The sequence below is a fragment of the Dryobates pubescens genome, chromosome 1 (assembly GCF_014839835.1).
Source record: "Dryobates pubescens isolate bDryPub1 chromosome 1, bDryPub1.pri, whole genome shotgun sequence".
In the NCBI taxonomy this organism is placed as follows: domain Eukaryota; kingdom Metazoa; phylum Chordata; class Aves; order Piciformes; family Picidae; genus Dryobates; species Dryobates pubescens.
Genome location: NC_071612.1, coordinates 35,603,611 through 35,629,004, shown reverse-complemented (window position 1 = coordinate 35,629,004; position 25,394 = coordinate 35,603,611). Strand labels below are relative to the sequence as shown.

The 25,394-nt window shown below is 43.1% G+C and overlaps 1 protein-coding gene across 1 annotated transcript in view; it reads left to right on the top strand.

Moving 5' to 3' along the window:
* LIMCH1 (LIM and calponin homology domains 1) overlaps window positions 1-25,394 on the top strand; it is a 223,646-nt gene that overhangs the window by 164,965 nt on the left and 33,287 nt on the right. The window contains exons 12-20 of the mRNA XM_054163774.1: window positions 862-1,206; window positions 1,933-2,253; window positions 2,814-3,047; window positions 4,044-4,292; window positions 5,233-5,268; window positions 10,852-10,978; window positions 13,942-14,096; window positions 15,186-15,585; window positions 17,959-18,180. Of these exons, the coding sequence (XP_054019749.1) occupies window positions 862-1,206; window positions 1,933-2,253; window positions 2,814-3,047; window positions 4,044-4,292; window positions 5,233-5,268; window positions 10,852-10,978; window positions 13,942-14,096; window positions 15,186-15,585; window positions 17,959-18,180 (2,089 nt within the window). The remainder of the gene's footprint in view (window positions 1-861; window positions 1,207-1,932; window positions 2,254-2,813; window positions 3,048-4,043; window positions 4,293-5,232; window positions 5,269-10,851; window positions 10,979-13,941; window positions 14,097-15,185; window positions 15,586-17,958; window positions 18,181-25,394) is intronic.

Here is a 25,394-nt window from a genome sequence, read left to right as displayed (position 1 = left end):
TGTGTGGTTATCCTGCTTTTGAGACCTGAGCTAATAGATCTGCATGGCACTGTACTCCAGTGCTGAGTGAATACACCAGCACTGTTTGTCACTGCAGCAGGGCTTTCAGGAGCCTCGTTGTATGGTGTAGATATGCTCTTACTGTAAACCAACCCTGTGCAGAAGGAGCCAGTATGAAGCAGTTATTCCATTTCCCTGTAGAGATGGGCTATAACATATTCAGGTGATTTGTGACTCCAATAGGAAAGGATAACAGCTCCTAATCTTCCTGTTCAGATTCATGCAATTTTCCAGTTGAAGGTGGCCATCTGTGCAGGCATTCTTCTAGTGATGTGGTTACTGCATGTAATTTTAGTTACAATACAAACTATCAAAACTCAATCATCCTCTCATGTCAAAGGTATTAGTAGTCCTTTCTCTTACTTTTGAGGTGACTTATTAAAATTAAGGTCCATTCCCTTTGGTTTAGAATAAGTGAATTGCCCTTGCTAGTACTCTCATGCCACTGGAGCTCCCCCATGACAAGGTGGGTGTACTGCTGCCTTGAAGTCCCACATGGCATATGGCCCAGGTCTGTATGAGCAGACGAGGGAATTATGGCTTTGTTAGAGTGAAGAACTGAGTCTGGAGTGGGCCATATGCATTGTTCCTTCCCCTGAAGAAGAGCCCTCAAAGATATGCTCCCAGACTTTCCCCAGGGGCTCTGTGATACCTTTGGATTTTATCTGTCATTACATCCTCAGCGTGGCACAGCTGTTAGTATGTGTGTCCTTGAATTTTAACACAAAATCCCTGTGTAAACCTTGGGAGCATTTCATTTGCTTATGTTGGGGGAATTCTTTTATTCCTCCTTCTGACTAGTGAAGAAGATTTCAAACGTCCCAATGATGCTGTGCCACCAGCTGAAGTCACGGTGAAAGCTGCAGCCTGTGATGATTTTGCTGTCCGCAAAGCCAGAGCAAACAAAAAGGCTGGTAGCCCCAAGCAGAAGTTTGTGCATTTTGGGCCAGTGACTGAGATTGATCAACAGAAATGGGACAAGCTTGTTATTGGTAGAGCTTCATCCAAGAGTGGAGCAGAAGAGGAAATCAAGAAAGACAGTGTGGAGAGTCACTCTGGTGTTGAAAGCTCTCCTTCAACCACTGTTGGCAGTCTTGACCTTGCTGAACCCAGCGGTGAAGTATCTAAGCCACAGAATGAGTCCAGGTATTTGGTGTGGCTTAGGGTGCACTGCTGAGCTAGAGATCAGATCTGTTCTTGCCAGACACTGATCTGCATGGGGGTGGACTGCAGCATAGACCTAAGACCTGTTTACGTGCACGGCTTTGTTCAGGAGTCATCTGACACCCTCATCTGACACCCACCTTAACATGTTTAGGGTTTTGCAAAACAATGCTGTGCAAAGGTCTTCTGAGAACTTGCCTCAAAATGTCTGTCTGGCAGTGAAATCACTGCTCTCTCAGAGGCTAAGCCGTCTTTCAAGCTTTTTCTGCTTCCTGAATTCTAGCAGCTTTGCTCTACCTGCTTTCAGCACATGAGGAATTTGTTGTTCAGCTTGCTGGCCTTAGTGATGTTTGGGGAAAAAAAGAAAGCTTTCTTCAAACCTAATGGATTTACTTTTCTTTCGGAAGGTGCAATGCTGAAACCCAGGTGTATCGGTGCTCTGTGTTTCTGGCATTTAGCTGGAGGAAGATTCCAGCTCTTGGAAGTTAGCATATTAACAGAGCTTACCTTTCTTTGGCTTCTCTTTGGTTGCTTAGCCTGTGGCTGCAGCAAGAATTTTTCATGAATGCACTTAGCAAGCAATTCATTCCTTTATGTTTGTGTGCTTATACAACATCTGCAAACTGAGTTGGAGGACTCCTCTTCTCACCTTTCCTTTGACTTGAGAATGTTTTGTCTATGTCACCCACCTCTCAATCTCCTTGTTAGTGAGGTATCCAAGGCAGGTACAGATGACTCTTGCAGGAGAATGCCATCACCTATCCCAGCTGCTGGCAGCATCTCTGAGAAACCCTCGTGCACTTTGGACAAACAGCAAGAAAGCACCGAGGAAGAATTTGATGAGCATGTACCAGACATTGAGAGAGATGATATGTTGGTTAGAAGGTTGGGAACTTTTCAGAGGCGTACCACTAGCCCTGTTCCCATGCATTGTCCTCCTCTGTCAGTAGCTCCTCGTCTGCTGCAGCAGCGGCAAGGGGAGGCAGTAGCTCATGAGAAGGACTTGAAGACTCCGCGGGAAGCAGAAAGGTCAGAGAACAGAAACAGATCCCTCTGAGCTTCATTCCTGGCTTGTGTGTGGTGTTAGCTTGGATCAGTCAGCTATATTGTTCTGTTCTTCACACAGCCTTTAAATATGTGCTGTGCTCATTCTTTATGGCATGTGTTCTGTTTTACCAAGTTCCTTACCAGAATATATCCTGTGAACATAAACCAATTAGTTTTCTTTCATAATATTTTAGCTCTCCAGTTGTTAATTGCTGTTCAGCATGAAAACAGTCTTTCGTCTTTTGGGGGGATTTCTTTTGCAATCCATGGTGCTTTGCCAGACTTTTATGCCAGCCTCCAAGTGAATAATTCCTCACATACCTTTTTATGCGATCCCTGACTTCTAACCGATCACCCACGTTAGAGTGGTGTAGTTTCCTCTTGCTCTCACTCCCTGTGCTGTAGCTAAAGATGCCTAGTTGTCCATCACTCTGCAACTGTGGTTTGAGTAGCAGTACCCCACGTTGCTTGGGCAGCCACTTGCCTTCAGGCTGCACAAGTGAACGTCATCATGGAACAGTGTCACTTGTCTCCCTGAGCAGTACTGCCACACAAGAAGAGAGCCAAGAACAGCTTGAAATCTCTCAGCTGCAGAGTGGTGGCACAGAAAACAAAGTGAAGTTTCCAGACCCACAAAGAGATGACATGTTGGCCAGAAGAACTGGAGCTTTTCTAAAACAGCCTGGGCCCAGTGTTAAGCAGTTCCTTCCCATGCCATTTTCAAAGCAGCAGAATAAGGAGGGCACAGCTAGAGAACTTGAGAAGAAAACTACGAGGTAAGAAAGTTGTCGTTCTCTCTTTCCCTTGTAGGTGGCCCTGTGGGCTGTTGTTTGTCAAGATGTCTTGGTCTAGAAGAGTCACTGTTGACCCAGAAGCAGTTTCTTCCAAGCTTGTCCTCAATTTTGTGCCAATTCTTTCTGCTCAGAAAGTGGCAATGCAGGCTCTCTGGCTCTTTTGGTAGACACCTGTAAAGAATCAGAGCAGAGTTCCACCAGATGGAAAATTCTAACAGTGTGTGGAATTTGATATACATAGCAAGATTGCATTATGTTTCTAGAGGTTTCTGGCTAAATCTGAGCTAATCATTACAAATGTTTGCAGCTAGGCATAGAGGTGCTAAATATTGTAGGTTAGATACCTGTCTGTGGCTTAACTGGTGCCAGTGACTTCCAAACAGGGAATCTAGGGATCCTGAGTTCTGTCTTGATAATGCTCAGTGTCTTTCTAAGCACTTTTGTTCAGATACATGAGACTGTGTGAGGGTAGTTGGTGGTTTAAGCCTTTGAAGAGTTACTGTTGACTGTTTGAGCCATGTACAAGTGGGAGTAGAAATGTTCTTATTCATCATCCTCCTCAAAGTACATAAGGGAAAGGATATGCATGTGCCTGTGCATACAGTGATGGAAAACTAGCATACAGCTCAACCAGGAGAAGCAAGATTGCTTCTACAGAACTGCAACTACAGAAATGAGCAGTGGATTGCTATTCAGAAGATCTTAAGTTGAATAGCTTAGTTAAAGTAACTGCTTCATACCTTAATCTTAGGCAGTGCCCAGGACAGTTTGTATTTGTGATTTAGAGTAATGAAAGTATGGGCATTTGACTCTCAAATGATATTTTGTGTGCCTGCCTCACTTGGCTTGACACCTCTAAGCTATTTGGGTCTGGGGGGGGGGGGGGTGTGGGGTTGGAGTGATGCTTTTTGTTTAGTATGTGGGATTTTTCAAATGTTGCTTAATACATCTTTGCACTGCTGCCTTTGGCTCACTCAGGCCTGAAAAATGTCCACAAGTGTGCTTTAATAGCTCTGGAAAACCTGTAATGCAACCTCCACAAGAAGAGCAGCAAGAGCAGGAAAAATGCAATCTCCCTCCTGCAGGACAAGAGGAGACTGTTTGTACTGCCCACGTGGGTGAAGGCAGCCTTAATGAAGTCCACCTGGATCAAACATCTAAGCTTCGGGAGGTTTCTGAGGACAGCAAAAGGGAAACGTTGTCATCCAAGGATGAGCATCCGCAAACGTGAGCTCTCTGGTGTGAATCACGCAGCTTGTACACCCTTGTGTGCACACTTCAGATTGTGCATTGCCTGGTGTGGTTTCAGCTCCAACTAAAAAGCACTGTGTGTCAGTCATGCACCTTCCAGAAACAAACACCATGGTTGTGTGATGCATTTCCTTTTGAAATATTGAAATGAAAGCTAACCAGAAGGAAATCTTTGATTACAGTGTGTCTGTTGAATTGCATACAGAAGGTTTATGAGTAGCAGAGGTTTGACTGGACTCTGCTTTCCCAGAGATGTGTATCTTGCTTCTTGGTAGCTGTAAAATGTTGCAGTGTTGAGTTTTGTACTTGATTGTCTTTTATGATAAATCCCAGATACCAGCCCATGGTTTGCATGGCTCTAAACAAGACTCACTGTAGTGAATGACTCTGACTTGTGTATTACCACTACCTTCCTTCAGTTATTCACATACCTAAAAAAAAGAAAGGAAAAAAAGCCAACAGCAACAAAGGAGATCTCGTGGCTCACTTCTCTGCCTCTAATATTTGTCTCTTCCATGCTTCAGTAATGGTGATTCTGAGCACTGCTGTGGAATGCAACCGTTAAGCCTTGTCTCCATTCATCGCATGTGTGGCACTTAATGTGAATGTTAATATATTGCCTATTTACAATAACTATTTTCTACACCCATTTTAGGTAGACTTCAGCAGATTGCTATCATGGGGACATTAGTATGGGGACAGGGAGGGCTGGGTGATGTACTTAGGTAGTTTGACCTCCAGATGATAAGGTAAGTCTTGTTTGCTGACTACATGAACCCCGAACAGTATGGTTCTCTCTTTGGTCAGCTGTACAGGGTGGATGTTCAAGTGACAGTTACCCAGACTGTGTGGGTCCAGTTGCAATTGCTACTTAATGTCTTTTATCAACACTCTAATTTTATATTTGGTCTTGTAGATTCGGCCCCAGAACTGCTGTGTCTGATGACGCAGAGTAAGTTGTCTTGTGTTGACAAGATTCTGTTTTAAACAACTTACACTGCATGCTTCCCCCTCTTCTTACTAATTTCAAATGCGGTTGGTGCCTTATTATTATTATTATTATTTTGCAGTGTTCCAGCAAATAAATTTTTCAGGAAACCACTGAAAAATGGAATGCAGAATGGCTTTACATTGCAGCTAAAAACCAATGTTTATATAAAAGCTCATGAAAAGTGAGCATAACACTAATGTCTGGCTGTTGCTTAAAGTATTGTTTCCTCTTTTTTTTGGTTGTTTTTCCTTTTTTTTTTTTCCCCTTCTGAATTTCCATTGCCTCTAATCAGCTACAGGTAAAGAGAATTGGCTTGAATCTGGGCTGGGTGTTGAGGGGGAAAAAAATGAAGTGGTTTTTTCCCTCAAGTTAAATCAAATCTGTTGTGATTTTCAGATTAATTACCAGTAAAACACATTTTCAGCTGTTCCTTTACTGTCTTTGGAAAAAAAAACAACAAAACTTTCTCTTGAATCCTTTCTAGGTTGGGTTTAATTTAATGATTTACTAAACTTCTTTTTTTTTTTTTTAAGCTCCTCACCTTAATGCTGTGCTTTTGACAGAGGGTGTAAGGCTATGGCATTTATTGCACTCAAGCATTTTAACTGTGCGTGTGTGTGCTTGTAAACTGTAGTCCAGAGTAGTGTGCAATGTGACTCAGAAAGCTCTCTGAAAGTATTAGCTATTCTTCCAAAGCACAGGCATTTAGAAGCAGAGAAATACTTGGGAACTACCCACCTAATAATGTCCTCAGGCTCCTCCTCGTGTTTGCAGAAATGCACATGACCTTCTGTGTCTCCCAGACTGAATCACAAAATAGAAGCAGCATGGGTGGGTTTTTAATAAGCATATGCAGAAACTCACAGATAAGCTTTCACCCTTTCCTCTAATGCTAAAGACTAGAATCATGGACTGAATATTCTTTACAAGACCTGCAATACTTTTGTGCTGAGCAAAGCCTGTGCCCTCTGACCATAGAGTAAAATGTGATCATTTATGAGCAGAAGAAATCTGGTCAATCAAATGAAGATAAATGAGATAAAAAGAAGAGCATCCTAACACAGAAGTATTGCATTTAATGATGGGGACTTTCCTGCCATGACAGAAACCTGCCTGATTGACTTTTTCATTTGTTTTCCCACATTTTTGCATGCCTGTATTAAATGCAAAGGGTACACAGAGATGCTTTCAAAGAGGTTGCATAATGTGAGAGTAGCTAACATGAATGTTTATTCCACATTACTTCTGATTCTGGTTTAAAAGGCAAACCAATAAATGTTCAAGCCTCGTTGTCATCCTTTCCAGATGTACCACAGTTTACAGAGCAAGAGTTTTCCTAAACTGCCTTTTGTGTTCTTATAAACGTAAAATTTTCTATTTCCTTCTGAAGACAAAGTACTTAGGAAGAATTTAATAACATTTGGCTGTCTAGTAGGAAAAATAAATTGAACTGACACTGAAAATGCTTCCAGAATGGTTTTCAAGTCTCCTTTGAAAACTCTGTAACTTGAGTTCAGTCTTAGACTAGATGCTGTTTATTCCAGCAGCAGAAGTGGAAACTCTTTTATTAGACTGAAAACATTCCCTTGGCTGGCTAGGGAATGCTAGATATTGTCATCAGCCCTGGTCTGTCCCAATGTCCAGAAGAGGCAATACTTGGTGTGTTGCTGCTGACCAGCCCCATTCCCAAGAGATGGGGCTGAATTCTCGTGGCAGTATGACAGTCCAGTGTGAGTTCAGGCTTACGCTTTATACTTTTAAGCCTGACAAGAAATAATAGCGAGCAGAGATTTTTGAGTATTCACTTACCAGATTCTGATTCTTTAGCTAGCCAGCCTGTCACTTTTTATGTGCTATTGGGGTTTCTTTATTCTTAGTATGCCTGTAAAGTGGTAATGCAGCTGAGTAATAAATGCCTTGCATTGGGATTTGTAACGTGTTCTCAAGAAAAGAAGTCTTTTACCTTTTTTCTCACTTCTAAATCAAATAGTCTGAATTCTCAAGTCCTTGAGGACTTTTTGGTCCAACACTTGATCAGACCTGTTTAAAATATATATATATATGTGTGTATATATATATATGTGTATATGTATGTTTATATATATATATATATATATATATAAAATAGCTTCATTGTATCACTGACAAGAACAACTGTAATTTACAAGGTGAAGTACCATAACTCAAAACCCACATCATCACAGAGATATAGCCCTCCAAAATACATTGGTCTGCACAGTGTTATTTTTCTCCCAGGTCTTTGTAAGGTCTTTTCTCCCAGGTCTGGTGCTCTGGTCAGCACAAAGATCTCTTGCTTCCAAACAGAGTTGGGATGCAACTCTCAGAGATTTGCTAATGGAAAAAAAAAAATCATAAACCTGAGTTTGGTACAGTTGCATCTTCCCCATCTGTTTGTGTGCCTGCTGGCCCAGCATGTGGTTGAAGGAGCAAATCCAGTTCTGTTCATGCAGGTGTTAGCGATGGGCTGAAGCCATCTGTACTGTACGTAAGAAAGAAATAGGATGAAATTAAGGGAGACTCATAGTGATGAGTGTCTTTTAGAAGCTCAGGGGGTTGCCCTCTGTTTCTTTTCTAAGAATGAACTTGGCAGAAAAATTCATGTAGCCCTTTCAGTTGGCCTTGTCCATGTGTTCAGGAAAATTAGGTGGTTCTCCATTAGGGTTACTGCAGGTTGGTCAGAGCAGAGCAGGGTGCTTTGAGATGTGCCTCCTTCAGATTGCTCTCTTGTAAGATGCATTTTCACAACAATGTTGCTGCACAGTTGATGCTTGAAACTACCTGGTCGGCTATCCATAGCAATGAAGGCCCAGCAGCAGGAGGTGAGAACAAGAGGAGAATGTGCCTGTGGGGGTTGCAGTGTAGAGTTTGATTCCTGGCCTAGGACAAAGCCTTTTCTCCACTGCCTTTTTTTTTTTTGCATTGTTAATAGCTGTAAAATCTTTGGGTTTGCTTTCTCTGTGCACCTTGTGAGACCTGAGTGAGCACAGGGAGAAATCACAAGCCTTTCATCAGGACATCAGGGGCCTGTGGGTAGAAAAGAGTTGTATTTTCCCATGTCAGATGTCAGAGAGCGAGTACTTGGGCAAATCTCTAAAACCAGTTACCTCCTGTGGTGTTTTGGCCCTGGCCTGGAGGCCAGATGCCCACCAGAGCTGTTCTATCACTCCCCCTCTTAAATGGACAGGGGGAGAGGGGAAACAATATAACAAAAGCCAGTAATAAGATAGATGCAGTTTTAATAACAATAATGAGGAAAAAAAACAATAGACTGCACAGAAGCAAAAAGCAGAGAGAGAAATGTTAGTCTCTACTTCCCATCAGCAGGATGATGGTTGGTGTCAGGAAACAGGTCTCTCTAAGCTTGGTTGTTGCTTGGGAGGATAGATGCCATTGATGAATCCTCCACTTCCTTCTTTTATTTCATTTTTATATGGCCAGTCTGGGACAGCTGGCTCAGCCATGTCCCTTCCCAAGATCTTGCCCACCCCTCAGTGTACTCTTGGGGCAGGGAAATGTTGAAAGGACACAGCCTGGATACTTATTCAACAGTAGCCAAAACTCTGCTGTGTTATCAACTACGGCACTAGAAAGATGCTGTGAGGAGAATTAACTCCAGCTCAGCCAAACCCAATACACCACCATTTCAGGTCTTCTGTTATTTCCTACTGTGTGTGAGTAGAAATATCTCCAATATGGGGAAAAGGTGCAAGAAGGGAAGTGCCCAGGACAAGAGTCACCATTCCTGGAGGCATTCAAAACAACCTGTAGATATGACACTTCTAGGCATGGTTTAGTGGCCATGGTGGTGTTGGGTTAACGGTTGGACTCGGTGATCTTAGAGGTCTTTTCCAAGCTTAATGATTCTAAGAAAGGAGCTAACACAAGCAGTTTGATCCAGTAAGCACAAGATGGCAAATACTTAGCACCTAAAGGCTTTTCTTAGTGTGAGTTTCAAAAGCTCTTAGTCTTAAGGGGCAGGTTAGACAGGGCCTTGAGTAACCTGGTCTAGTTGGGAGGTGTTCCTGCCCAAAGCAGGGAGGTTGGATGATCTCTAAGGTCTCTGCCAGCCCAAGCCATTCTATGATTCTATCAAGTTATCTCCCAACTTACCTCACCAGTCTGGATAACATGACTGATATTTTAATGCTCCTTGGTAGGTGATAAGCCTTTAGTCTTGAAGAGAACAAAACTTGCCGTCTCTTTAGGTTCCACTATTTAGAAGTGCTCCAATCCAATCCTGAGCAATGCAACTTTTACTCCTACCCACAGAGAACTCCAAAGCATTGTACCCCTTAGCACTCTAAGGGATGAAGCACAGCAATATGTTAACCTCGCTGTTCATGCTTAAAAGCAGTAGGATGTATATTCTGGCCTTCATTTCTGAGTAAATACTGACTAACAGGGTGAGATCTGTGCATATCCTTCTTCATCCACTATCCAGACCTTTCAGTTTTCCCTTGAAAGTGGTTGATTCACATCTTTGATGAACACAAATGATGGCTATATATATATGCACAACTCTCCATGTCTATTCACTTCAACTCCTGTGGACACACTTGCCCACAATTTTATCTTCATTGAGTGCTTCTCCTGCTAGTTGGCTGGTTGGCTCACCTGAAGCTACAGATGATCATTTGAGGACTGCTGTGAAATCACTTTGTGTGAAACTGCATGGCTTTGCTGTTTTGTTTTGGATTGTTGGTTTATTTTTGCATTTTGCTTCTAATGGCACAGCTGAGGTCATGCTTTACTAATAATAGGTAGTAGTCAGTACGTTATCTTCATGTGAAGATCTTTTTGTAATATGAATGGCTGCATAATATCAAACCATGACCTTTTTTCCCCTTTAACTCTTCAAAGGTCAGGGACAGAAATAGAACACGTAGAAAGCAACTGTTTTGTCCTGAATGTCAACTTTTCCTTGTTAAGTTAGCTGAATTAATAAGGTGGTGCTGATAGCATTGAGTTTCTTCAAGGTAGGAAGGGGAGAGGAGGAAGTACCATGCTGTTTGTGCTATTTCCAAGTTTCTGGGTTTTGTACATCTCCTTGGTTTTGCAGCAAAAGCATTTAGCCAACCATGCTGCCCATAATATACTTCTCAATCCTCTCTTGTTTTACACTGAAATGGAAACTTCTGTCTGCAGTCTTCATTGGAGGGGTCTTGAAAACACTCTGGGAAACAAATCTTTGGAAAGCAAAATGTTCTGAACTCTGCTCTAAAGACAGTGATTTTCATAAGAGCTATTGATGGGAGGTATAAGGTCAGTAATGCTTCTCGGTGAGAGGCAAAGTTGCAGTCAGCTGATAAAAACAAGAGAAAGTTGAGGAGTATAATGCCTGAATGTGGGAGCCTTGGGGATGCTAACTGGCCCTTCTAGGGGACTGCTGCTTTGGGGAGCTTCCTAATAATGGTGCAGGTGTCCGACTCTGCTGTAGCACCCTCATGTGGCTTTTAGCTCTAACAAGCTGAAGGAATGGAAGCCTCTAAATAACACTGCCCTTCTTCTTTTCCCCTTGTTTAGGAGTATGAGCATGTTTGACATGAGGTGTGAAGAAGAAGCTGCGACTCAGCCTCACAGCAAAGCTCGCCATGAGAAACTACAGAACGTACACAACCAGCTGAAAGAGGATGAGACCAGATGGCAAGATGTGAGTTTGCAACGTTGTCTGCGCTGCTGCCACTGAAGCCATGAGGCTGGGCAAAAAAGTGCAACCTGCTAAACCTACAGCTGTTCTCTTTCACTAAAATAATCAGGAGGGTTTTTTTCCCCTTTATTTCCTTTTTCCCAGTGGATTGTTGCTAAAAGCATAGAAGGTCATCACTTGATGTAAACTACAGAATACAAGGGCTGATGCCTCTGCCTGTGCACTCTGTATTTTACTTGGAAAAAAAAAAAAAAGGGAAAAAAAGTAATTAAATTATGATTAAGGAAAAAATGCAAGCAGAACAGCTTCTAATTGCTGATTTCTCTAACTTTTATAATTAGCAATTGCCCAAAGTGGCAAAATATAAGACTAGGTAGGACAGTAAATAAATAGCTTGGACTTGGCTTGAATAAATTTGCATAGATACAGAAGATGAAAATGTTTTCCATCTTGTGTAAGCACTTAAATTACCCTTCAAGCTAGCTACAGCCTGCTTGGGTTACAAGTCCTTTCCAAACCCTCTTTCCACAATGTTGGGTTTTTAAGCTGTCTTGGCAATTGGCATTACCTCCAGCAAATCAGTAGGGCCAGAAAAGCATCATTTGCCAGGTGCAAGTTAGTAGAGAGAGTTTTAGTCTCAATCCTGTTCATTGTTGAAGTCTGATTTTTAAATGAGGAATTTGGGGGCATATTTGTTTAATTTAAAAGAAACAAAAGCAAAGGCAAAACAATAGCAACAAAATCCAACAAAACCCTTGTTGCTCTTCAAGCAGTAAGGACAGTAATTTTCTGTTAAAAGGACAGCTGCTGTGAAACAGCTCAGGTTGAGTTTTGGTAGAAAATTCAAGGAAGCATCCAGAGAAGAACAGTAAGAAATAACTTATCATTGTAGAACAGTGAAGGGTTTAAGCTGAGAGGTCTCTGTGTGTGGGAAACCATAATTTCCCAGCAGAGATAAGAATGAGGCCAAAGGCATTGAAGGGGTTTGAGAACTCTCTGCTGTTGAATGGGCAATCCTCTGAGCTAAAGTGTGTTAAGTTTTTCAGGCTCTCAGCGCCTCCTGCACTGAACTGAAAGTTCTGAAGAGGTACTAAAAACGCCTTTACTGGAATGTCCTTGGCGTTGGGAGGGCTTTATGGAACTGACACCACATTTGTGGTCTGGTACTTTTTATATGCCCATGCTGTAAATTTGCCAACAATTAACAGTTTCATGGCCCTTTTTTTTTTTCTTTTTTTTTTTTTTTCTTTAATTACTGTTGTTCTACAGTATCAGAGCTGGAAAAGATAAACAAGTCTGGTTTTTAATTACAAAAAGAGGAGGAGGGCTTATGTTATGAAATTTGCTAATGAAAAACTAATTTCCAAACAATAGGCAATAGTGGGAGTAGCTGAATAAAGAAATGCTTTGGTACTTCAATGGGAATAATTAGTAACTGAGGAAAATGAAAGGCCTATGCTTCAAGGAGGGGATTATAGACTGATATATGTAGGTCATGTGAAGCAATACTTTAATGAGCATTCCCTTGAGTGTAATGTCAATAACTTGTGGTTTTAAGCCAAATTAAAAGTGACAAGGTTTGTTCCTGGTTTTAATAAAAGAAGCTATGTGCTCAGTACCTTCTGCTGTTTACCAATAAAAATGCAATTAAAATATTTGGGAAGCCATGTAATTAATGAAATAGCCTTTGAATTGAGTATGTGTACAGAATCTCTGGTTTTTATTAAACCCAGAATTTGTTAGACTGCCTGAAATACAATCTCTGTACCAACCTCCTGTTGCTGTTAATGATGAATAGAATAGAATAGAATAGAATAGAATAGAATAGAATAGAATAGAATAGAATAGAATAGAATAGAATAGAATAGAATTAACTATTAAGTTATTTTTCTTTGCAGAAGTTCTGCAGAGGTTGTGTTTTATGTGTAAGATTGTGTTCCTTTACTAGTTGGCTGCAAAGGAGCTTTACAGTTTGGAAAACTTCTTTACTGTAGTACTTCTACAGTGAAAAAGATCTTGGCTCTGTACCCTCCAGGACTTGTGAATTCATAACCCAAGCAGGATGGCAGATACCTGTAACAGGTGTCTCCTGTGACTCTCTGGTTTTGTGTCAGGCTGGTCTTTCCAGAAGGGTAAAGAACCAGAATTAGTGGATCTTCTGGACAATTTTGGGCAGGCAGATTCCAATAAGAGTAAGATCACTACTTCAAGAAGGACATATCTGCACAGCTGAATATAAACTGTAGGCTTCTTGTTCTACCATGTCTCACACTAACCACATGTGAGCCACTTTATTCCCTAACCTGTATTGCTCAGATCTGAGTCCAGAATATTTAAGGGTGCCCATGAGGAAGAATTTCAGTTTGGATGCTTCACTGGATTTTTCTGTCAAGGGAAAAAAGCATGGGTCAACCATGCTTGCATGTAGTTGGCTGATAGCATGGGCAAAGTATTGGGACTATCAGGTCTCCAAGGCAGACCATCTGTGCAGTTGTAGTTTGTGGTGAAACATCATCCCTTCCTTCAATGAACTCCTGCCTCCCACACATCTGGTTATTAAAATTAATCACCAAACATATTTCTTCTGCTTCATCTTCCTGGGGAATTGAGCTTTGTCCCTAATATTGGCCTGGGTGACAATGAGTGCCCTGGCTCATTTAGCCTGAATTTCCTGGTGTTATTACCTACTGTGTGCCTGCAGCACTACAATGCCAGGAAGTAAATACAGCAGTGGAGCTATGAAATCCTTATGGAATCATCCTGCTAGGGGGGGAAAAGTAAATTCAGGCAACATCTTCATTTTCTGGCATAATCTCCTTTTCTCTTCAAAAAAACATTGCTGCCTGCAGGTGATGGGAGCCTGGGTTACAGCCAGGAGCAAGCATTGCTGGCTGGGTTAATTGGTTTCTGTGGCCAGTTTTTAGCTGTTTGCAATTCTTCATTCAGGTGCCTGCCTTCTCTTGCAGGACCTGGCTCGGTGGAAGAGTCGTCGAAGGAGCGCTTCACAGGACTTGATAAAAAAGGAAGCTGAGAGAAAGAAAATGGAAAGGTTGTTAGCTGGAGATGGGACAAATGAGCGCAGAAAAAGCATCAAAACCTACCGAGAAATCGTGGAAGAGAAGTAAGTTGTTCTGCTGCAGTGCAGTGGCATGTCTGGAAGTGCTGTGTGCTCCAGAGGTGAGAGAGTCATAGAATCAACCAGGTTGAAAAAGACCTCAGAGATCATCAAGTCCAACCTTTTACCTAATACCTAACACCTCAGGACAACTAAACCATGGCTCAAAGTGCCACATCCAATCCTTTTTTGAACACCCCTAGGGACGGTGACTCCACCACTTCCCTGGGCAGCACACTCCAATGGCAAATTACTCTTTCTGTGAAGAACAGGCAGCTGTGGCATGCTTGCAGGCATGCTTGCAGGCCTGGGGGAGGGATCCACCATGTGAACAGGCTACAAGTGTTGGGACTGTTCAGCCTGGAGAACAGAAGGCTCTGGGCAGACCTTGTAGCAGCCTTCCAGTACCTGAAAGACGGCTACGGGAAAGCTGTGAAGGGATTTTTTACAAGGGCTTGTTGTGATAGCACAAGGAGAGTTGGATTGAAGCTTAAGAAGGGCAGATTTAGACTGGATACTGAAAAGAAATTCTTTACAGTGAGGGTGGTGAGACACTGGCACAGGCTGCCTGGGGAGGTCATGGATGTCCCCTTCCTGGAGGTGTTCAAGACCAGGTTAATGAGGCCTTGAGCAACCTGGCCTAGTGGAAAGTATCCCTGCCCATGGAAGGGAGATTGGAACAAGATGATCATTAGTTGTACCCTATGATATGACAAGGGGCAGTAGATACACACTGCAACACGGGAGGTTCCACCTCAACATGAGGAGGAACTTCTTTACTGTGAGGGTCACAGAGCACTGGCACAGGCTCCCCAGAGGGGTTGTGGAGTCTCCTTCTCTGGAGACTTTCAAGACCCATCTGGATGCATCCCTGTGCAACCTGTACTAGATTGTATGGTTCTGCTCTGTCAGGGGGAGTTGGACTCAATGATGTCCAGAGGTCCCTTCCAAGCCCTAACATCCTGAGATCCTGTGATCATTAAGGTCCCTTCCAACCCAAACCATCCTACAAAACTTCTTGTTGCAGAAGGAAAAGGAATGATTTGCAGTGTTTATTTTAACACAATGGTCTCTCTTGTGTTGTCTCCTTTGCAGAGAGAGAAGAGAGCGGGAGCTTCATGAGGCATACAAGAATGCAAAGTCCCAGGAGGAGGCTGAGAGCATCCTCCAGCAGTACATCGAAAGATTCACTATCAGCGAAGCTGTCCTTGAGCGTTTGCAGATGCCAAAAATTCTGGAGAGAAGCCATTCAGTGGAGCCAAATTCCCCACTGAAAGACCCTAATCCTCTGAGATATCTAAGGCAACAGTCGCTGCCTGCTCCAAAATTCACTGCCACCATCGAAGCCACCATCATTCCCACCACTGAACTAGAGCCCAGCAGTTCGACGGGCCGCACATCTCCCAGCAAAAGCATCCCCAAGGCTGTGCCTATGCTGACACCCAAGCCTTACTCACAACCCAAAAACACACAGGAAGTTCTAAAGAACTTTAAGGTAGGACACGTTGCACTCCCCAAAGTCAATCCAAGAGGCAAAGAGACTCTGACTAACAGTCATCTGGACGCATTAATGCCAGGGGAGGTTTAGGCTGGATGTTAGGAAGAAATTCTTCACAGAAAGAGAGATTGGCCTTTGGAATGGACTGCCCAGGGAGGTGGTGGGTCAATGTCCTTGGAAGGGCTTAAAATAAGTCTGGATGAGGCACTTAGTGTCATGGTTTAGTTGATTAGATGGTGTTGGGTGATAGGTTAGACTTGATGATCTCAAAGGTCTCTTCCAACCTGATTAATTCTGTGATTCTCTGATTCTGGAAGCAGAGAGCAGTTGCAGCATTCTGGTGGTATAAAACTCAGCTTTGTGCTCTGTGATGCCCAGTCCAGTGGTCTCTTATTGGTTACCAGCCTTCTTAGAAAGCCAGCTTGTTCAGACCGGAATATTTGTGCTAGTTATTTTTCCTCAGGCCAAATTTGTTTGGGGAAAGACAGGGAAAGGGAAGCACCTGCCCAGGGAGGTGGTGGAGTCACCATCACTGGAGGTGTTTAGGAAGAGACTGGATGGGGTGCTTGGTGCCATGGTTTAGTTGATTAGATGGTGTTGGGTGATAGGTTGGACTCGATGATCTCAAAGGTCTATTCTATTCTATTCTATTCTATTCTATTCTATTCTATTCTATTCTATTCTATTCTATTCTATCTTGTTTGCTTCCTGTGGAAAGAGTCTCAGGAGGGGTCATTCCCTAGCACATGTAGCTGTAGCATTATTTCCTCTTGAAACACCAGGCTGTCAATGCTTCTCAGCTCTGGTGACAACATGTTGACTTGCTCCAGATCAGAAGGAAAAGAGTGTGTTTGTTTAACTCTGCAGCCAGGGCATCTGTCCTGATCATTCAAACATATGGGTTTCCTCCTTAATATAAATAGAGAAATGTCTTAGTCTAAACAGAGACACTGAAGTGGATGACAAGGCTTGGCAGTGTTTTCCTGGTGTTTTTATTTCTGAGATCTTTCACGACCTGTCTCTCTAGCAGATAAGCCAGCACACAGCCCCAGAAGTCCTGGGGCTCAGTGTCTGCTCACACTTGGTGCTTGGAAATAAACCCTAAGAGTGGTACTGTGTTGAGTAGATGGCAGTGAGGACAGGGAGGAAACCTTTTCATCTGAAAAGCAGTCAGAAGGGCCGAAGCCACTTGGGGGGACAAATTGTTTCTCCTCTGTCTGGGAGCTGGTTGTGTGAGGTACTAACTGCCTTCCCCTCCCCACACATCTGTCAGAACCAAGTATGCTCAGTGCTTCTGAGATGGATTCTTAGCTACTCTGAGGACAGACCACCAGATGCATGTGTACGAGTTGAGGAGTTTGCTCTCATCTTAGCACCGATAGTGTGTACTAAGTTGGACTGCTGCTATTGAAGTGGCCAAGCTGTTTACTCAAGGAATACTGAAGATAAGTAAAAAGTGAAATAAGGAGCAGGGCAAGGAGGATGAGATGAGAAGAACTTTGTCTTCTTAAACTGTGTTTCAGTTCAATAAAGCATCTTTGACACTTGTTGCATCAGTTTTCAATAGCAGTGAAATACGGGAAAAGTTCCCATGGATTGTCTTAGCCCAAGCTTGTTTTCAGATGGGGATTTTGTTTATGCAGTACCTGTGGAGAAAATTTAAATTGCTAATTGCCATACATAGCCCAGAAAGCCTCTCAAAGAAATCACTGATCTATGCCACTATTATCCCAAAGTCCAATGGTTAGTAGAGAAGAGTCTGTCCATATTTACTACTTCACCTTTGACTGTTTTGCAAGGAGGGATCTCACCTGATGACCATTTTGCAAGGAGGCATCTCTGTGCACAGAGTAGCGAAGCCCTCCTTCAAGTTCTGCTTAAAACTGCTTCTGCTGAGAGCCTACAAACATTAGTGCTGTAGCTAGGCAGGAGCACTGTGGTGTTGCTCATGCCTGGTCCTCTCCTGGTCTCTCTCAGCACCAGAACAAGAGGACACAGTCTCAAGCTGTGATGAGAGGTTTAGACTGGATGTTAGGAAGAAGTTCTTCACAGAAAGAGAGATTTGCCATTGCAATGTGCTGGCCAAGGAGGTGGTGGAGTCACCACCACTGGAGGTGTTTAGGAAGAGACTGGATGGGGTGCTTGATGCCATGGTTTAGTTGATTAGATGGTGTTGGGTGACAGGTTGGACTTGATTATCTCGAAGGTCTTTTCCAACCTGGTCTATCCTATCCTATCCTATCCTATCCTATCCTATCCTATCCTATCCTATCCTATCCTAATAATTGTAATATCATGTCAAAGTCCTAATTGCCACGACTCCTTTGAATGCTAATTGCCTCAGCCTGTTTATTTCACTGTCTTCTGCAGGTAGATGGAAAAGTCAGCATGAATGGAGAGAACATCAACGGCATGGAGGAGAAGGACAAAGAGAGTCCCCCAGTAATATTTACTCCTTCGCCGAGCAGATCGCTGAAATTTGACGGAGTAGCCAGAGGGGACAGGCCCCCAGTAGAGTTGAAGAAGGACCCCACAAGTGTTGAGCTCAGTTTACAGAGGCCTGCCACTCAGAGTGTGCACAAAGAGCCAACAGTAAGACCAACACGAACAAACCAGCCTTACTTTCTCTGCCAGTTCTCTGTCTCATAATGTATTTAATCACTAACTGCTGAAACCTGAGCGCTTATGTGTTTGCTTTATCTCACAAGGCTGTGCCCAGACCAGGAGAGAAAGAAAAAACAAACAAACAAACAAAACCCTTTGTCAATTAAAGGCTTCTTCCTTTGGGATATGGGTAGAGGAATGGGAGGGGAAGATCCAACAACTTTTTGCAGCCCACATCTCTTTTCTTTTCTATTTTTCAGATGCCATGCAGCTGATAAGCAGGCTGTAAATGTGCTGGGCCAGGGAGAAATCGACTCTGTGTCCCAGCTATTGTGCAGATTTATTCAGTGCTTCTCCTGATGTTAGCTGATTAGATCAGCAACGTAATTGGACTGTGTTGAGCCATTATAATTAGTCTCAGTTTTCTGTTTTCAAAGAGGAGGATGTGGATGTGCTGGCACTTTTGAGCATACAGCTTTCATTCCCCACCTCCCCACCCCCCCAGAAATATTAGGAAAGAGGAGAAGCTGTTGAATGCTCAGAGGGGCCAGTGTGCTTCTTAACTGCTTTATCAAAGAAACAAATTAATTTTACCTTTTTCATCTTTCTCTCCCCCTCTTCCCCAGAGGGGAAAAAAAAAAGCAGGAATAAATTAGAGCATAGCACAGCAGGAATCTGGATGCTACAAAACTGTAATAAAAGTAAATGGTAAAAATAAAACAAGAGATAAGGAGCAGCCTGTAAATAAAGCATGAAAAAGGTTTGCAAACAAGGGGCAGCAGAGGGAATTCTCACTGTTCTTTTCTGTGGCACAACAAAGAGAATTGGAGATGTGGTGAGAGTTGGAGTATGAGAATTTTTTGCTTTCATCTCTGATTTCATCCAGGCATTGGCCAGGTGGATAACATGCAACAGGCAGGGGTTTGTCCCAGGGAGTGATGATGGATTCATGCCAAAGGGCTTGTGTCTTATCTTACTTCCCTGCTTCATGCCACTCTCTGGCCACGGACAAGCAAGCCATGGAGCCTGCAGCAAGTCATGGGAGCTGTGATATTCCATCCTGTTAGAAGGAACTGGTATAGAATCAGAAGTGAATGATTTGCAGGCAAGAGGGAAGGGATGTCAGAGCAGAAGCTGCTCCTGTCAGAATGAATTGGCTGTAAGGGAAAAGCCAGGTTAGTGTTGCTTCTGCTATTGCAGAGCTGATAATGGGAGTGTTTGGAGGATAAAGAAGAGCTTCAGCTTGCTGTAGATCAGAAGCAAAACAGCAAACAGAAAAGAAGCCAAATGAAAGGGTTACTGTCCCCTTTTTAGGATTTTCAGACCACTGTAGCTGCAGAAGGAATAAAGGAAGGAAGAAGGAAGTTCAGTAACAGAAGCCACTGATAGGGCTTGGGTACATTTGTACCTGTTTGATGCCCTGATGTCTTTCCCTTTCTGCAGCTTTGAGCATCATGTACTTAGCTGAACACAGATCTTTCTGTGCCCATTTTCTGCTTCTGGTGTCAGCCCTTGTGGTGATAATGGCAAAGGAGGCAGAAAACCTTGAATTCTCATATTCCTTATGGGTGACATTTGCAGAATGCCTCCTGGTTTGTGAGCTTGGGTGCACTTAATTTATGTAACCTTCTACAGAGAACAAATGTGCACCCAAATGGTGCTATTGATCATTTCTGTGCTCTAACTGAGGATTTTATATCACCAGCTTCATGGTTTCATCAATAATATGACAAGGTAGTGCAAATCATTGTAATTACCCCTGGTGATTCAGCTTCAAGCAAAGGTGTGTGTGTCAAGCATGTCAAGGGCAGAGCAAGGAGAGGGGACTGCTTTAAGGAGGATCTCACATGGGGAAACAAGTGCAATGCACTGAGCATGATGGCAGGGGAGAGAGAAGGAGATTTGCCTGTGGCTGGGAGGGAATTTGCCAGTCTAGGATATGATTACAGATTCTGTTCCTTCTAGATGTTTGCTTCTCTTTACCCAGCTGCTTCATTGTAATTTTCTGGGTCCCAATGCCTGAGACTAAGCCATGGGCAGTAGTTTAGCCATTGAGCATAGAGGAGTGGTTCATGGATGGGAAAGGCTTAGATGTCAGATTACAGAGACGGAGTATGGTGCTGATGCTTGGCTTCTTCACTGTTTGTGTTGGGGCACAGAGCAGCACTGCTGTAGGCAGCTCCTTGATATGGATATCATCAGTCTGTGGCTTTATCTGCAGGAAATGGCCAGCCATGCTGGACTCATTTCACTCAGCCTTTCCCTGTACCTATTTTACTTTGTTTTCTGGACTACTAACACAGCCATGGCAGCCTGCATCTGCAGATTCTGAAATACTGAACTCCTCTCTGAAGGTGTAACCCCTCCTAGGAAGGTTGGGAATCCAAATAAAGAGCCTCCTGGACTTGTGCTACTCCTCATAAAATGTGGCCTCTTGCTGGGTAAGGATGATAAATCACTGAGAGCCCTCCAGAGGGGTAGGAGGAGTTTACTTTTTGCTCCAGCACTATGGGGCTTCCAAGCCACACACTGTTGGAAGCAAAGAAGCTTTTTGAAGCTGTTGCTATTATCACCTCCCACAAGGAGAAACCAGGGCTATAGTTTTTGTCTGATGCTTAACTCTACTGAATTTTTAGGAGAGGAGGAGAAGACTACAGAAACAGGGATAGAAAAGCAGCTGAGATGAAGAATCAGAGTAGAAAACCAGCTACATTTCTTTTGCCTTGAGAAATCTTGTACAAATTGAACATTTTTTCAAAGCCTTTTCTAAACTTGTTTCTGATGCCTTGATTTGCATACTTTCCTTTATTAGTATAACTTTTGTTAGCTGAGTCCATCACAGGCTTTGAATAAGATTCACAGGGGTTAGTTTCTCTGCCTGTTAGCTGCTGTTTCTAGGGTGGTTTTCCTTTCTAGTTGCTCTGAGATTTATTTTGGGTTTGTATTTTACTCATTTTCTGTTGTGAGTCTCTTCTGTGGAGTATATATTCCTTTTCATACATACATATATATGTATGTGTATGTATATATTACCTTTGGCCCTCCTGTCTTCCCCTTCTGATTCTCTTCCTGTTCTTTGCATGCTTCTTCCTCCTCCTCCATCCCTCTTAGAGCTGCTCTTCTGCTGTTTCAGTTCAATTGTCAAATGGACTAGTCCTGTCTTCTCTCTCCCTGGCAGGCTTCCCTTTGAAGCTCTGTATCCCTGCTCTAAATCTGTCCTGCTGGCCTCAGGCATTGTCTGCAGTACAGAAAGATGCTGTGCAGCTGCACTTCAACAGCTCTTTTGACCTGAAGTTTGGAAAACCATTTAGTCAAGTTGCACCACTTAAGACATCAATATGATTGAGGATTTGGGGGAGCTGGAGAAGCATAGGGGAGCATTTTGTGTGTGTGAGACCGTGATGTCTCTTGTCTTTGTGACAGAGAAGTCTGCCTATGTGAGGATGAAATAATGATTGGCAGTCAGAGACTGATTGGGAAACACATATTTGCTGCCTAAATCTGCTATCAAATGAGATGCAAGAAGCTGCAGCAGGTGGGAAGGATGGTAAAGAGCAGTATGTTCAAGATGCTATACTTGTGTCTGTAGTGTATAGGTAGAGTGCTTAGATATATTTTACTATTTTTAGGTGAGGGGGAAGGGTTTACAAGGGACTTAACCTTTACTCAAGAAGTAGCTTATCAAGTTTTGCCTATGATTTGAGGCTAGGAAGGATAAAATTGTCCTGTAAGCAAGATGAAAATGTCCCTCTGGTGTTGGTGCAGCAATGTGCTGCTAAGAGAGGCAGTAGGTAAAGCACACTTCTTTTCACTGCAGCTGGAAAAACAGGGGCAAAGGCCCAAAGACTGAGTAGTCAGTTAGTGGAAATGCCAGCAATAACCTGAGAATCATCTCCATCTCCTCACCCTGCTCCTAACTGTCAGCCACTGGGTCCTGTTTTCTTTCCATTCTACAGAGGAGTTAGGCTGAGCAGTTACATCCTGCAGCTCTTTGAATCAGAAGTTGGCAAAGTAAATGTTTTGGTTTAAAACAGAATGTGTGCAGCTTTTAATGTAGGGGGAATTAATTTGTCAGTGAGCAACATCACTTTATTTTCACCAATCTTTGTATGAGCCTTTGGAAATTATTGGCCTGTTATAGTTCTAATTATAACTTGGCTCTAATCAACAACAGCAAAATAATATAGACAGCAACTTAAAAAAAGATCAGGATAGGGTGGGGATGGTAGGAAGTGATTTTGGCTTTCTTTTAGTTTTTCACTAGCTAGCTTAAACTTGTGCATTTCTACTCACTGCATGCTTGGCACAAAATAAAGCTTTTTTATATATATATATATTTATGTACATCCAAGTAACACTCTCCTTCATCTTCAAAAAGCCACTGATTGAACCGAGATTAAAGTCTAAGCTTTCTTGTGGTTGAGGGTTGTTGGCCAAGCTACAGGAGAGCAGAGCTGAAATCCTGATTTGTACATATCTGGTAGGACAAGTCTTTGTTCCTTGATATGTTACAAGCAACACTTGCAGAGTAAGTAGGTCTGTTCCATATTGCCAGCTTTGCCTCGAACCACACATGGGAGGATGCATGGAGAGCTGGACTATTGTGGCAGTTTATGCTGTGCCTCTAAGAAAGATAGCTGCAAATTCTCTAGCTGAATAGTTGGGTGTGGGTGGGTTAAACCATCACAACTACCTGAAGGGAAAAGGGTTTAGGATGTGAAGTAAGAGCAGCAAAGCTTCAAAGCAGCTAGAGGTGAGCTTTGCTCAGGATTTGCTCACAATGTAGCATCCATGTCTCCCGGCCTGCAGATAGCCATACACTTTTCAGCATCCGAGTGACAGGAGCTGATTTTACATCCCGACTGAGCACTAATAGCTCTAGGAAAAAGGCTAGCAGGAATAATTAACACTATTTCTTGCAACACTTTGAAGGCTTCTGTGTCAATTACCAATCCACCCCCATCTTTGGTTGTAGCTGGCCTGAGCATAGCATTGTATAGGTGCCAGATGAGGCAGAAGACTTAACATGTCAGGGCAGTGCTCTGGCTGTGGCACTCCACTGGCATAGCATGCAAGGCACCTAGCTGCAGCAGCCCAAGGTCATGCCAATGTTAGCACTCACAACAGCAGCAAATGCTGGCTTTGAGGAGGAAATAACCTTGTATGAAGAGTTTAAAGTCAATGGGACCATGCACAATTCCAGTCACACAAGGCAATCTCCACATGTAGCCATTGAGACTGTGACCAATGCCATTCCTGAGGGATTTTCTTTACAGCATTTAAACTGTAGTTCTAACCTGATTCCTCCCAGATCTCTCTGCCTTCTCGCTGGTTTCGTCATGCTTTCCTAGAAAATGCAGCCGTGCTATTTCATATGATTTAATGTACAAGTAGTGTTAACTGACCATTTACAAGAAGGGTTAATAAAGTTCTACTGTAACTTTCTTTGGAGTTTGAATTCTTGTAGTAGTTGCACTGTTGGATGTTTTAGGTGTTCCCAGTCACTGGATTTTTAGGGGGTTGTAAGGATGTGAGGTTCTGCCACAGCAGTGGGCAGTGTGGCTGTTTCTGGCTCGTATGGTCTTCATGAAAGGAATACTTGGACTGATGTCCTCATTTATGGGATAAAAACTCTATCTGCCACAAGCTGAACTAATTTATTCCCATGCCTAATAAGTGATAACGCTCTGAGTCAGCTGTGCTTGTGTCTTTGTCAAACAGATAACCTTGGTTAGCAGAGCTGAGGTGCTGCTTTGTGCTCTGTTACTGCTGCTCTCATAACTGCAAATGCAATGACAGTATTTGACTTTCCCTCATGCACTGAAGCTTTTAAATCCCAAATGGGGAAGTTCCCTTTTATCTCCTGGGTAGCTAAGGACGTGGACCTGATGGAGTAAGTCCAGAGGAGAGCCACAAAAATGATCCGGGGGTTGGAGCATCTCTGCTATGAGGACAGGCTGAAGGAGCTGGGGGTGTTCAGCCTGCAGAAGAGGAGGCTCCAGAGAGACTTGATAGCAGCTTTCCAGTACCTGAAGAGGCTCTACAGGAAGAATGGAGAGAGACTGTTTACAAAGGCCTGTGGTGACAGGATGAGGGGCAATGGCTTCAAACTGGAGAAGGGCAGATTTAGATTGGATAGAAGAAGTTCTTTATTATGAGGGTGGTGGAACACTGGAACAGATTGCCCAGGGAGGTAGTTGAGGCTCCATCTTTGGAGGTATTCAAGGGGCTCAAAAGGGCTCTGGGCAACCTGATCTAGTTGGGGCTGCCCCTGCTTGATGCAGAGGGTGTTGAACTAGATGACCTTTGGAGGTCTCTTCCAACCCAGACCATTCTATGATTCTAAGATGCATGGGGTAATAAAAGCACCAATCCATGCAGACAGCATTCTTCAGTTTTCAAGAGTTAATAAGATAATCTTCATGCCAGCCTGAACCTGGGGGCAGAGAAAAAACACAGCACCTATGCAGCAAGGTTGTTCCTACTTCCCTTGAAGGCTTCATTGCCTGTGTTGGTGTTGTGTGAAATTCTGTCATAGGCACCTGCAGCTCAGCCAGCATGTGGAGTGGCTCTGTGGTCCTGCAGAGTGACACCTTCGTTCCAAGGCATGGGAGCTCCTCTGAAATGCCTCAGAAATGTCCCTCACCAAATTGTTTGGTTTTTCAGTGTCTACATCAAAATGTGATCCTCTTGGGTCCAATGAAGTGCTTGCACACCTTTTTCATGTTCAGTGCCAACATCACCATTGGATTACAAGACATTTACTATGCGGGAAAGATGAAAGTCTGTGGCAGAAAAGACATTTTATCAGCTGTGTCAGTACAAGAATTTTCTTACCTGGGTCATACACCTGTGGATATTGCTTTTAGAAATAGGATTAGGTATACTGGGAATGAGAGAGCTCCACAGTGAAGCTGACTTCATTTCTATTTTTTTTAATAAATTACTTACTAATCAGGTTTTTATTTTTAGCTCAATGTCACAAACATTTAATTGCTCAGCAGAGGGAGGAGGAAGAGTCAAATCTTGTGAGCAGGAGCAGAACTGCAAAATACAGTTTTCCTGCAGCAAGTACTGGCTCCTTTTCTTTTCTCTTCCCTTTTCTTTTCTTTTCTCTTCTCTCTTCTCTTCTCTTCTCTTCTCTTCTCTTCTCTTCTCTTCTCTTCTCTTCTCTTCTCTTCTCTTCTCTTCTCTTCTCTTCT